Source organism: Juglans regia, chromosome 2 (assembly GCF_001411555.2).
Source record: "Juglans regia cultivar Chandler chromosome 2, Walnut 2.0, whole genome shotgun sequence".
Classification (NCBI taxonomy): Eukaryota; Viridiplantae; Streptophyta; class Magnoliopsida; order Fagales; family Juglandaceae; genus Juglans; species Juglans regia.
The window spans coordinates 20,855,183-20,870,323 of NC_049902.1; the positions used below are offsets into that span (position 1 = coordinate 20,855,183).

The 15,141-nt window shown below is 34.7% G+C and overlaps 1 protein-coding gene across 1 annotated transcript; it reads left to right on the forward strand.

Moving 5' to 3' along the window:
• The first annotated feature begins 9,956 nt into the window (after window positions 1-9,956).
• Window positions 9,957-10,490, forward strand: LOC108999950. Its single transcript, XM_018976819.1, has 2 exons — window positions 9,957-10,262; window positions 10,332-10,490. The coding sequence occupies exons 1-2, from the start codon at window positions 9,957-9,959 to the stop codon at window positions 10,488-10,490; spliced, it is 465 nt and encodes a 154-aa protein (XP_018832364.1).
• Window positions 10,491-15,141: the final 4,651 nt, after the last annotated feature.

The following is a 15,141-nucleotide window of genomic DNA, read 5'->3' on the forward strand; positions in this document are numbered from 1 at the left end:
GAATATATGTTAAGTCACGCTCTCTATTACGATGAAATTAAGATATATTTAATAATTAGTTTAAATTTGAAGAAAAATGCATAAATGGTATGATTTATATTTAAAAAGTTTGGATAACAACCCCCTGCTTTACCTTAATAATTAAGATTTGATCATCGGGTAACTTTTTGCGTACTTCTTTTGGGAAAGAAAAATGATATTCAGTGAATCAGTCCTCCTATATTTTTGTCTTTCAAAATTATCGCTTGAGTATTTTAAATTTTTTTTTGGAAGTGAATTAAAATAACTTATGAATAATAGTAAATGATTTGAATTAAAATATTTTATAAAATTTTAAAAAATGAGAGATAAAAAGTTAAATAAAAATATTATAAAGTTAAAATATTATTAAAATATAAGTTTTTAATATAATTATTTTTTTTATTTAAAAAAACTAATTATTTTTTATATTTTGTTTGGAACTTTAAAAAAATTGTAATGATTAGATAAAAAATTTAAGATTTGAAATTAAAAACTATTTGTGTATAAGTGGTATTTAGATGTTAAGTTGAAATAAGATAAAATAAGATAAAACCATCTCAACATCTAAATGGCGAGACCTAATAAAACTATAAAAAGAGAACCAACTAAGGAATGTGAGTAAAAAATAAAAAGAACACACATAACATTTTTAATTCTTTGTACCAAATTGTTTTGTTTTTGCTCATATAGTATGTCATCAACCTTTTTGTTTTTTTGTTTTTTAAATAGTTGCTACTTACTGAGGACGTGTCAACTCATCATTTTATTTTATATATTTTTTAGAGTCGTAGAAAATTTCTTTATTTGAAGTGATAGTTTTTGAGCTAAAGATTTCAGAATGGACTCGAGTTAATTACTTGAAGTTAGAATTTTTGAGATTTGATGGTCTTGTTGCTTGAATATGGTTTTGGTTGTAGAGAATTTTCTTATGGTCATATTTTAGTTATTCTATAGTTTTGTTAGAATATCTATGTTATAATTATTTAGAATTTAATGGCTTTAACTGAACTTGTGAATGAGTTTTTGATGATTATTATATTATAATTGTAAATAGTTTAGAGGTTATGTTTTTTATATATACTAACAGAAAAAAAGAAAGTTTTGAAAATATAGACAGAACTTTGTCCGTTGATGCTTTTGGATATATTTTTTAAAGCATTTATGCTTTTGGGTTTGATACACCGATAATTACTACTATAAAAACTTTCTACATCAATTAGTTTTGTTTTTATTATTAAATTGTATCACATATATAATATTACTGGATTTATCTACCAACTCATAATTAATAAAATTTATTATATATTCTATAAATATATATATTGTGAACGGGAGAAAAAAAGGGGGAAAGAAAATGCAACACCGACAGTGCCATCCCAGGTCTCGATGACAGCTGTGGTCATTTAAAAGAAAAATATTACTTTGTCCATTCAACTTGTCTCTTCATTTTCACACTTTTTTTTCTTTACTTAATAGTTAAAGAAGTGACTATTAGTGTATTGATTTTTTTATATTTGTTTAAAAAAATTTAAAATGATAAAAAATATGAAAAAAAATTGAAAAAAAGAAAAAAAAAGACCAGTTGGCCTAGAGGTCAAATGGAGCGGTGCTACTCAGGTGGCAAGGAAACACCCACCCTCAATGATTAGCTAAAAGTTAAATATATTGAGTATTTAGTTATTAAAGAACAAAATATGATCATAATGAATTAGCTAAATTACAAATAATTAAACTTTAGCTACAATAATTTTTAAAATATTTTCCAAATTTAAAGGTTACTGTAGATAGAACAAATGCATATTTTATCAATTATTTCTCTTTTCTATTTCTTATCTACTTCATATGAAACAACATTAATTTAATTAGAATATCATTACTAATTCACATATAATAGGTAGAATGATAAAATTAAATAAATTAATAATTAAAAAAATTAAATATTTTTTAAAGTAATATTATTTATTACTATATAATGAATAAATGAATAATACAATATGGGAATTTGATTTGAATAGAATAGCTAAAGTTAAGTTCATCTTATATTATTTTATTATTATATAATGAAATAATAGTTATTCCAATATGGGGATTGAAATAGTTAAAGCCAAATTTATCTCACATTAATGAAAAAGTGTCATTTATCTTTGACTAATACAATGCTCCCAATAGCTCTTGTAAAATACGATTTTTTTAAAAATATAAAGAAAGATGGCCAAAAGTCTCTTCTATTGAATTATCTATTTTATATTCAGTTATAGTAAATCCTCTATATGTAGATGTTACCGTTCATTCCTTTAAACAATTTTTTATTATTTTTCTCTCATTTCATCATTTTTCATTTTTATCTTATTTTCATTTTAACCCTTTCATCACTTTTGCACATGCCTCACTCTCTTATCTCTCATATACTCTTTAGCACTTTGTTTATAGTCATTTCGACTTTTATGCATGCATAAGTTTTGATATGTTAATAATAAAAATAGGAATTTTTTTTTATCATTTTTTAAGTAATTTAAAATATTACATTATACATAAAAAAATATTATAAATATCAAAATATATGATGAAGAGAGAAATATTCGAAATATATGGTGTAGAAAATATAATATTTGAAATAATTAAAAAGATTAAAAAATATAATATTTAAATGATATAAAGAAAAAATAAATAAGTTGATGTATATATTGTAAAAATCAATATATAAAATAGAAAAAATAGATTTTAGTAATATATTTTAAAGGAAAATTCTATATATTAAATTATAATCTTACTTTTATCCTACTAAATCATTTATTATCATTAAATGATTGTTTATTAAATATTTTTTTATCATCTAATAATAATAAATATATTATATATTATTTAATAGAATTAAAATAAAATGAAAATATAATTAAATAATATTATTTTATTTTAAAAGATAGAATAAAGAAGCTCTCGCCAGCTGGTTGTCTGCCCATCACATGGCTTTGTGGCTGCTTCTTTTTTTTTTTTGGTGGTCAGTCCAGTAGTTTTCAAGCACTTCAACTTTATTCCCTTTAATTATTGTTTCTATTATTTGTAAGAGTCCTGCTACCACAAACTTATTTTTTATTTTTATCTTATTTTTTTTTTTAGTTGAACAAAGTGATTATGTTGGAAAGATGCATGCATGCTGGAAACTAGCTAGAGAGACGACAATCCTCATTAGATATTTTTCAATGGGATGTAATTTTAAATCTAAGCTGCAAGCTTGCCACTTTTTATATTCTATAATTAATAAATGGTAGATCATGATCTTGATTGATGAACTTGAAGAGATTAATAAATTAAAGAAAATAATATAGAAAGTTACAAAAATCATGATAAAATGACTACAACTTAAAAAACAAGACTGCAATTATATAGTTCAAAAGTTAAAATTCAAAGAAATTAAAAACTAAACTTAAAGAGTGAAAACAATTATTATTAATAACCTAAATTCGTTACAAATAACTAATTAAAATATAACCTACAATTAATGTAGTTCTCTTTTTTTTTTCCAAAAAAAAAAGTGTTTGAAGTCAAAATTTTTAAAATTTATAAGATGTACCTGAATGATATGGTAGGGTAATTAAACGGATGATGTGAGTGAACAATATGAAAATGACACCAATTATATGAATGTGTCCCACAGTTTTTTTTTCCAATATTAATTGACTTGGTGATCGAATTCGATTAAATTCAAAGAATTTGGCGTGGAAATTGGACAATCAGTCTAAATCCTTTTTAGACGTTGCATTAAATTCTCTTATCCTAAAATTATTGGTTCACAAAATTCCTATAAATTAATTCTCTTCTATTATTTTGAAACTTTTATATGTATTTTTCCATACAAGCGACAATGGATGATATGAAATTTATCTATTTTTTGGAGCAAAAATAAAATTTTCAAATAGAATTGATTGCATATATTGGTCCCCTAGATGAATGGATGATGTGATTGTGGAGCTTGAAAACGTGTAGAAGGGTTTAGATATAGATCAGGTTTGAACTATTGTCTTCTCTACTTGTTTTTCTAAATAATTGACCTTACGTACGATATACGAAATTGGATTGACTTGGTCAATTCAATTACATTCGAGTCAGCTTTTGTATAGATTTAGACTCTCTTGAAATATGACCCATTTTAGACGCTGTATTCTACTATTGCTTTTTTGTGTTTTGAAAGATGCTTATGTACATGTTAAGTATTTATTATATAAATAATATGTTGGCATATTCTAATAACAACTTGTAAGGAAAAATTCCAATTGGAGTTAAACTTCAAATTCTCAATGCTTTTGCCTTTGGGCAGTCCTGAAATATCATATTGTGGTTCTCCTTTTTCAAACAAGTGTTTGGGTTATCTTCATAAACTTCATAATTAATGACATTGGAGTCCAGAAGAGTTATAAGATTCAGGCAATCTAGGCAGATAATGATGATGAGATTACATTGCTGCAACTCGGCCTCATTAGTACTCATTTTAAAAACGATACATTTCGAGACAAATAAAGCAATACTCTGACATCCATTTATCAAGTCTAGCTTCAATGCCTAATTCTATCGGTGATAAAAGAAAAGGAAAAAAACAAAAGCAATAAAGGGTTCTCATGCTCTGTCCGTAGTAAATTTTGTTCAAGATTTTTTATTTTTTATTTTATTTTATAATTTATTTTATAATTATACATTAAAATGAAGATATTTATAAAAAAATGTTATATTTATATGTTTCTATATAAAATACCCTAAGATGAGTTAACATAGAAGAATTAATCAACCTATCAGCTACTATTCACTTATAACAGCCCGCTTAATTAACCATTAGATCAACCCTTAAACATTTTAGATTAGACTTTTAATTTTAGGTTATTACTTACATTATGGTTGATGGTGAGGTTAGCCTTAATCTTGACACTTAGTAGCATTAAGCTAATGATTAGAAAAGAAAGCCCACTAGTGAATTTAGTGGTTTTTAGGACCTAAGAGCATCCATGGGCCTAGCCCAATATCACTTAAGTCATTAACCTACACACTTGGCCTTTTGAAGCCCACAAGGCCCAAAGCTATGTTTTAGTTTATTTCACTATTCAATTTGAATGCCCAATATACCATACCATTGGTTTCCTTAAGCCCAAATCATATCCTAATTACCCAAATTAAGTTTTGAAAGTTGGCTAAGACCATTAACCATTATACTTGAGGTTAGTGAACTTTAAGTCATGCTTTGAAGCTTAATTTCGTTTATCTTTTCTTAACCTTCTAATTCAAATTTTTCATGATTGATTATTTCATTTCATCATAATTAGACCTTAATAATACCCTAGATAAACCTCCCCACATGTGAAAATGACATATCAAATCCCAAAACTTGTATTAATCGGCTCATGTGTATCCCCTTTGAGTGCATGGATTGTTTTGCCCTTAGGCCTAACAATTTTGTGTCTTTTCCTCAAGGATAGTATGGTCCTTAGAAATCTCATGAGATCCTTTCAAACTTAGTTTGAGGTTTGGACGAAAATAGTTACACAAACTAACTCAATGAACCAAACCGGGTGCACCTTGGTCTAGTTTGTGTAGGAACCGATTGTGTTTGAATTTAACCAACCATCTGCCATGCTTTGAACCACCACCCACGCCACCTCCTTCTCCACCTGATCCCCAAGTGGCCCCATGACCATCATGAGAATTTTAACTCAGATTTTCTCAACCAAGACTATAAAAAACCGAAACTCAACAAAAAAACCTGCCAAGTTGAAGCCATTTGAACCTGCCAATTAGCAAGGGAGGATTGCATGACTTTTTGTCAACTAAACCAAGTCCCACGACCTGGCCTCCACTGTAGGACCATTGTAGCCACAGTAGGGAAGAAATCATGGTGGCTTCAGACCATTATTCCCCCTACTCAAGAGCACACAAACTAATGATAACAATCTGAAAATTTTAGCAAACACCTCCATTGCATCACCTTATTTCGAGCAACACCTTCATGATCACTTGGCAGCCAACTCTCCACCTTCTAGCACCAGACAAATTCTTCAAGAAGTGACCTTGCTCTTGCACAAATCAGCCATGATGATGATTCAAAAGGATAAGTAAATATAATGAGCAAAACTGTCCAAAGAAACTCACTTTAAACCTGTCAGCCCCATGAATGGTTTTGTTTGATTTTCCTTCTATTTCTTCTGCACCACGACTTGACTAGCCCCCATAGGAGTAATGTAGCAACTATATAAGTGAAATCATGGTGGTTTAGGGCACTATTTTGACCTGCACAAGATGACACAAGTGATGGAGTGCAAATCTGGAAAATTCAGATTCATACACCACCTTCCACCAATCCCCTTGGACCAAAGCCAATGTCCCCTCCCTTTGGCTGCCTATAAAAGGTCCCTTCACCCCCTCATTTCCTCCACACCTCAGCTCCAAACTTCCTCTTGAACCTTGAGAGCATTTCTCTCTCTTAGAGATCAAAATAGTGAAACCAAGTGAGTTCTTGGTGAATTCTTGAGTGTTCTAGTGTAAGGCGGTCTTGAGTGCTTGGAAGGCCACACAATTTGTAAGTTTTCTTTCTTTTGATCTTAGTTAGCATGTTAAGATTTGTTTCCATGTCTTCTTACGAAATTTGGTTGAAGTTTAGGAAGGTTATCATGCTTAGTTCAAAACTAGGTCAATTACGAGATGATTTGAATAATTAAATGGTTTTAAGTGGGCATTTAGCTATGGCATGTCTTAAACATGATTTGATATGATTTATTATTGTGTTAACATGACTATGGAAGGTTTAAATTGTGTTTAGAAGCATGTCATGGTAAGTTTTGAATCTATCTTGTTTTGATCAGCAAGTATGAATCGGTTTTGAATGAAGTAGAGATTAAGAATATCTTAATCATGATTAAGTGTTGGGATGAACTCAATTATTTAAGAATTAGTCTTCATTATGTCATTAAATATGTTAGTGATAATTTTTAATTAAAGAAAAAATTATATGCATGCATTCATAGGGACCAATAGTTGAAAACACACTTTTGCATCAACTAGAATGCATGTCACGGGTTGGGACTATTTGGGTAAGTTCCACTTTTATTTTTGAAAATCCAAGGGCAGAGATGCTTTTAGAATGCCAAAAATATTAAGTCCGTGAATTTTGATTAAATTTAGAGTCCATTTGCAATTAGTAAAAACTTAGGGCTTTAACGACAATTTTTGAAAATCTAGGGATAATTTTGTAAATACCATTTTTGAAGTCTTTGATTTTGAACCTCAACCATAAAAATATTAATTCTAACTTCATACGCACTTGATTTCAGCTGTTACGACATTTTCTTAACTACTCCTGAAGTTTGTAAGTTGGCCTCTAACTTACGCCTTGATAGATTATTTATGATTTATTGATAAATGCCCAATTCATGTTTCAATTATCACTTAAAGCATAAAATACCATTTTATATAATACATTGAGTGCATATTTACATGACATATGATATTTCTACCATTTTAGCATATTGTATCCATAAATGTCATTTTCACATGAAAAGTTTGTTACATATACACATGTCATTAAAAACATTTTTTAAGTATAGCAAGAAAATAATTTTTGTCACGACCCCTAAGGTTAGGATGAGGAATTGTCCTAGTGGAACTCCTTTGTCCACTCTAGAGTGTTTAATAATGGAATAGTAATCTCTGGATTGACAAAGAACAGTTAACAAGTTTCGAATGAGTTCTTTTTAAAGAACGCTGGAGCGAAGTCAACATGTTATGACACCTAACGCTGATGGGTGTACACGTTATGATTTTTATGATGTTATGTTATATTACCAATGCATTGAGAACGAGTCTGCAGACAACGTAGTTTCAATGTGAGTTGTACTACGATCACTGGCAGGTACTCACAATGCACATGAAGAACTGTGACGATACCACTTGTTATGATTAATTTTTGAATTGCTAAAAATGATGAAACTTTGTGATGAAAATGGTATCTTTTGACAATTAAAGTAAAAGCATTATTTGAATGAAAATATGTGTCTCCGTTTTTCTAAAAATGTTGAGGAATCTGTATGGGTGACACACACTCATTTTTCTACATTTAGTATTTATCATTCTTCATGCATAATTTATCTTTGTGACAGTTGGTTGTTAACTTACTGAGATTTCATGTAAATCTCACCCCTTGTGAGCCCACTTGGAATGATAGAAGTTGTGTCAGGATATGGAGATGAAAGATTAGATGGAGCACTGGGTCTAACTGATTGAGGAGCCCGACCTCTAGAGGAGACTAGACTTGATCATCATGTTTGTAGCCCTAGTCCATCATGCCTTAGATCACATGAAGATAATGATTTGACTTTGTACTCAAGTCTATGCTATGTTGGTATTTTGAACTTGTTGATTTCTAATGAAATTGGAATGTTTTAGTTATTCTGGCATAAGTGTTGCTTTTACCCTTCTATCCGCTGCGATTATTGCATACTGCTAGTTGCATATTAGGATGTGTTGCATACTAATTGTCACGAACGGGTGTATGTAGCCTTGTATTGCATGTCCCGACGCTCTAAGTCTTCGTTCCATCCCAAGCGGAGGGTGGGGGCATCACAAGTTGGTATCCGAGCAATTACATCTCTGGGTAAACCCACATGTCCTTAGAAATATTTGCCAGAATATAGGTTTGAATCATTAGTTTTGCATAGACTTGAAATCCTGCAGTTGGAGCTCAGTCTTATACGCATGCATCGTAGGAGTTGGAAGGACTAAGCCAATATGGCACGTGGAAGACAAGAAAGGAATGCTGAAGGTTCTAACACCTGCAGAGAACAAGATCATTACTTTAATAGAGGATGTGATTTGGCAGACGCAATTCACCAGATGAAGGAGACAATGAAGCAACAACAAGAAGTAATCCTGAGGCAAAACCAGCCATGCCCACAGATTGAGAACCGAGGGTGTTCCTACGAGAAGTTGCTAATTTATAGATACCCCAATTTCATGAGAACTGAGGGACCCATGAAAGCCAACAAGTGGCTATTGGATCTCGACAGGACCTTTGAGATTAGCGGTTGTACTGAGGAAAAAAAGGTACAGTACACAGGGCACCTGCTTCAAGGTGAAGTCGGAATCTGGTGGGACACCAAGTGGCAGCTTCAGATTAGAGAATTGGGGACTATCACCATTTTGACCTGGATAGGTTTAAGGAGGAATTTGACAATCATTCTTCCCAAAGTCAATGAAGACTCAGAAGACCTAGGAATTTGCCATATCGGTACAAGGCCATCTCACTGTGAGTAGTAAGCTGCAAAGTTTATGAAGATGGGAAGGTTTGGTCCACATCTGATTGCCACTGAAAAGATGCAGGCTCAGAAATTCCAAGGAGGATTGCAACCCAAGATTCGCAGTTACGTAGCTAGGTTTCACATCAACAATTTCCAGGAGTTGGTTAACGTGGCTGCAATAATTGAAGCAGAGCAAAGAAGTGCGGCAGCCTAGATTAACATGGATCGAAAAGGGCTTCTTCCTTCCCTATCGAAGGGAATAATACCAAAAGAAGAATCATTCAAGGAGCCAACAAGGGCAAAGGAATTATGACAACTCCACCTGCTACTAGCAAAAAGTGTGGAAATAATCACGGTGGAGAATGTTGAATGGGTTTAGGAGTATGTTGTTGATGTGGTCAGTTAGGACATATGATTCGGGGGTGCCCTCAGAATGCACAAGGTGGAAAGAATGCACAAGGCCCAATAAGAGGCCACCTGTTCAAACTTGTGTGTACGCCATCACCCATTGAGAAATCAATGAGGAGATACTTGAGGAGGATGAGATGGAAGTCATCACTGTTATTTTCCTTTAAATACCCCCTTTAGATATTAGTTTTTATAATAGTTGCTTAGTACTCAGTAGTTGATTACACTTTAGGTAAAATCACGTTATAATAATATATGGCTTGCGCTTTATTCGACTCTGGCGCTACGAGGTCCTTTGTGTCTGCAATGTTTGCACGCACGTGTAATCTGCTGACTCAGACGTTCGCTCAAACTATAGTAGTGTCAATTCCTGATGGGAGCACGATCACCAGTACTCACATATTGAAAAATTGCCCTTTAACCCCAAAGGAGAGATTGATGGAAGTCGACTTAATCGTCTTCGACCAACTAGAGTTCGACGTTATACTAGGAATGGACTGGCTATCCAAACTCTGTGTTAGGATAGACTGTCGGAGCAAGGAAATTATCTTTGATTCACCCGTAGGTGGGCAAATCCATCATACGGGAGGGACTGTGAAGGCTACTCCCTCTCTAATTTCAACTTTGTAGGCAAGGAAGTGCATCGTTAATGATGCCACGGCCTACTTAGCATTCATAGTGGAGAATTATGGTGGTAATAAGGAGAATCAAAGGATACCTATAGTTGAGGAGTATCCTGAGGTTTTCACCGATGATCTATCGGGATTACCCCCTGATAGAGAAACATAGTTCACTATAGAGTTAGAGCCCGTTGCACCCCCTGTCCATAAAGCCCCTTATCGTATGGCCCCTCTAGAACTAAAAGAACTAATGGAGCAAATAGAAGAGCTACTGGAGAAGCGCTTTATTCGACCTAGTTCATCACTTTGGGGAGTGCCAGTTCTGTTCGTTAAGAAGAAGGTTGAATCATTTAGGATGTGAATTGATTATAGGGAATTGAACAAAGTAACGGTTAAAAACAAGTACCTATTACCACGTATCGATGACCTGTTAAATCAATTGCAAGGAGCATCAATGTTCCTAAAGATAGATTTAAGGTCTAGTTATCATCAGTTAAATATTAGGAAGAAAGATATCCCTAAAACGGCGTTTCGAACTAGATACGGTCACTATGAATTCTTAGTGATGTCTTTTGGTCTAACCAATGCCCCCGCCACATTCATGGGTATGATGAACAGAGTATTCAGACCCTACCTAGATAGCTTTGTCATTGTATTCATCGATGATATATTGATACACTCGAAGAGCGAAGAAGATCACAAGCAACATCTCCGTTTGGCATTAGAAAGGCTAAAAGAACATTAGTTGTATGCCAAATTCAGCAAATGGGAGTTTTGGCTCAAGGAGGTGAAATTTTTGGGGCACGTAATCTGTAGTCAAGGAGTATCAGTTGATCCCAGCAAGATCGAAGTTGTGATAGATTGGAAGCGTCTGACTAATGTGCACGAAATTTGAAGTTTCTTGGGATTGGCTGGTTACTATTGACGATTCGTGGAAGGATTCTCTAAGCTTTCAGGACCCCTTACGGCCCTAACCAAGAAAAATGCTAAGTATATTTGGATAGAGAAGTGTGAGCAGAGTTTCATGGAACTCAAGGAAAGGCTCACAATTGCGCCAGTATTAGCCCTACCAAAACCCCATAAGCCCTATGTGGTTTTCAGTGACGCATCCAAGTCAAGACTTGGATTTGTGCTCATGCAAGAAGAGCGAGTTCTCGCCTACGCTTCACGACAACTAAAGAACTATGAGCAGAATTATCCCACCCATGACTTGGAACTAGCTGCCGTAATTTTCGCTTTAAAGATTTGAAGGCATTACTTGTATGGTGCAAAATGCGAAATCTACACCTATCATAAGAGCCTTAAGTACTTATTCAGTTAGCATAAATTAAATATGAGGCAAAGAAGGTGGTTAGAAACTATTAGCGACTACCAATGTGAAATCAAGTATCACCCTAGTAAGGCTAATATAGTAGCTGATGCGCTAAGTCGGAGGATGCAAAAGGATGATCCCAAAAGCCCCACCTTGGAAGTAGAGTCCTTTTGCACAGCATGAGGAGTTTGTTGATCAAGTATCTTCTTGCCAAAGCATCCCTAACCACAATACAAGAGATTTTACTAATGGAATGGGAAGAGGTGAAAAAGCGCCAGATGGAGAATCCCAAATGGGCAGAAATCAGACAGAAGGTAGAAAAGAAAGAGGGACCAAAAGGTTTCACCCTCAAAGATGATGAGTTGTTGTACTACCAAAACCAAAGGGTTATTCTAGCTATTCAAGAGATCAAGGATAAGATATTAAGGGAAGCACATCAGACTCCATACACAGCTCACCCAGGTAGTACAAAAATGTATCAAAGATTTGAAACAACACTTTTGGTGGGAAGGTTTAAAGAAGGATGTAGTAGAGTATGTTAATAGATGCTTGATTTGTAGAACAATCAAGGCAGAGCATCAAAGACCCGCTGGAGAATTAGAGCCACTTCCAATCCCATAATGGAAATGGGAGGACATATCCATAAATTTTTGATTGCATTACCAAGAACTTTGAAGGGAAACAACTCTGTTTGGGTCGTGGTCGATTGTTTAACAAAAAGTGCTCATCTTTTGGCAATGAAAAATACCGACCCTATGGAGAAGTTAACTCAGCTATTTGTTTCAGAAATAGTGCGACTACATGGAGTACAAAAAACAATTGTATGTGATAGGGATACGCATTTTACTTTTCATTTTTGGCGAATCCTTCAGGAAACTCTAGGCACCAGGTTGAAGTTTAGTAGTGCCTATCACTCTTAGACAGATGGGCAAACTGAACGAACAATTCAGACCCTGGAGGACATGCTGAGAGAGTGTGTTTTGCAAGAAAATGGGATTGGGAGAAGCTCTTACCATTAATTGAGTTTGCCTATAGTAATAGCTTCTAGACCACCATTTAGATGGCACCCTACGAAGCTTTGTACGGAAGGAAATGCAGATCTCCCTTATATTGGGATGAGGTAGGAGAAGGGAAGCTTTATGGTATAGAGATTCTTCAAGAGATGAAGGATCAAATCCAGCTAATAAGGGAAAGGATGAAGGCTACCCAAGATAGGTAGAAGAGTTATGCTGAACGTTGGGGAAGGAACCTCGAATTCAAACTTGGCGACTGGGTCTATCTCAAAGTATCGCCCATGAAATGAGTCTTTCGATTTGGGAAGAAGGAGAAGCTAAGTCCAAGATATGTAAAACCCTTTGAGATAATGGAAAGAGTAGGAGCAGTCGCTTATAGACTGGATCTTCCCGCTGACTTTCAAAGAATTCACAATATTAAAGAAGCTATGTGGGAAAAAGAATCCGATATGAGAAGCAAATACCCCTACTTGTTTGGCATTATTTGACATCACATTCGCATCCATTCATGCACGGCATCCATGTTCATTTCACTAGTGTGATCCGCATTCTTTCTAGTCATTTTCAGTTGCACCATGGTTGGTAATGGTAGTATCGTCCGTCAGAAGCATATGACCCGCTGTCGACTTTGGAGGCTGAGAGCTGAGCAGCGACAAAGACGATTAGACTGTATGGCCGACGCATTTTGGGCCCAACAAGAGAGGTTGGAGTACATAGGACTCACATCCTTGACCATAATGGGGGAGGTCATATCCATCTGAGGAGAGCACAACCACATGAGGAGCTTCAGCCTTATGACCCTGTTCGCTGGATGGGAGAGACTAGGCTGGATGGCTTAGATGCCGTATGAGATCAACTTTCTCAGTTGCACCAGATCAACTTGAGTCGAACCAGGCAGCAAAGCAGCATCAGTTCAAGCAGGAGCCGCTCATTCCTGACCCCACTCCCCTCGGCACATCTGGTACTTCTGACTCTTCCTTGAGTCGTGTTCGTTTCTGTGATGAGGGAGACCCCTAGCTTGAGGATGAGGAGTATAGGCAGTGGAGAAGCCACGAGGAGAGAGTTAATACCTTTTACGATTCAGATGTGGATGAATACTTTTATAACTACCAAGATGAAACATCAGAGGATGGCGACGAGAAACCCCCATTGAGCCTTGAGCAGTAGCATGGTTAGTGAGTCACATTCAACTTTTGCATATTGTATGTTTCGTTTTGACTCCGATTTCGAGGACAAAATCTTGTTTTAATGGGGGAAGGATGTAACACCTTGCTTAATTAACCATTAGATCAACCCTTAAGGATTGTAGATTAGGCTTTTAATTTTGGGTTATTACTTACATTAGGGTTGATGGTGAGCTTAGCCTTAATCTTGGCAATTAGTACCGTTAAGCTAATGATTAGAAAAACAAGCCCATTAGTTAATTTAGTGTGATTTTTAGGACTTTGGAGCATCCATGGGCCTAGCCCAATATCCCTTAAGCCCTGAACCCACACTCTTGCCCCTTTTAAGCCCACAAGGCCCAAAGCCATGTTTGGGTTTATTTCATTATTCAACTTGAAAGTCCAATACACCATTCCACTAGTTTCCTTAATCCCAAATCATAGACTAAGTACCCAAATTAAGTTTTGAAAGTTGGCTAAGACCATTACCCATCATACTTGAGGTTAGTGGACTTTAAGCCAAGTTTTGAAGCTTAATTTCGTTTAATCTTTTCTTAACCTTCTAATTCAAATTTTTCAGGATTGATTATTTCATTTCATCATACTTAGACCTTAATAATACCTTAGATAAACCTTCCCAGATGTCATTAAGGAAAATGACATATCAAACCCCAAAACTTGTATCAATCAGCTCATGTGTATCCCTTTTAAGTGCATGGATTGTTTCTCCCCTAGGCCCAATAATTTTGTGTCATTTCCTCAAGGGTAATATGATCCTTAGACATCTCATGAGGCATTTTTAAACCCAGTTTAAGCTTTGGATGAAAATAGTTACACAACCAACTCAATGAACCAAACTGGATGCACCTTGGTCTAGTTTGTGTAGGAACCGATTGGTTTGGGATTTAACCAACCATCTGTCATGGTTTGACCATCATGAGAATTTTAACTCAGATTTTCCTACCCAAAACTATCCAAAACTGAAACTCAACAAAAAAATTTGCCCAGTTGGGGCCATTCGAACTCGCCGATTAGCAAGGGAGGATTGCATGAATTTTTGTCAACTAAACCATGCCCCACGACCTGGCCACCACTGTAGGACCATTGTAGCCACAATAGGGAAGAAATAATGGTGGTTTCAAGCCATTATTCCCCCGGCTCAAGAGGACACAAACAAATGATGACAATATGAAAAGTTCAGCAAACACCTCCATTGGATCGCCTTACTCCAGGCTGCACCTTCATGATCACTTGGCAGCCAACTCTCCACCTTCTACCACAAGAAAAATTCTTCAAGAAGTGACTTTGTTGCTACACAAATCAGCCATGATA

Coding starts and splice junctions, on each gene's coding strand:
- LOC108999950 (XM_018976819.1), top strand. CDS start 9,957: ATGGCTTGCGCTTTATTCGACTCTGGCGCTACGAGGTCCTTTGTGTCT. Junction 10,263..10,331: donor AAATTATCTTTGATTCACCC/GTAGGTGGGCAA, acceptor TCAACTTTGTAG/GCAAGGAAGTGCATCGTTAA.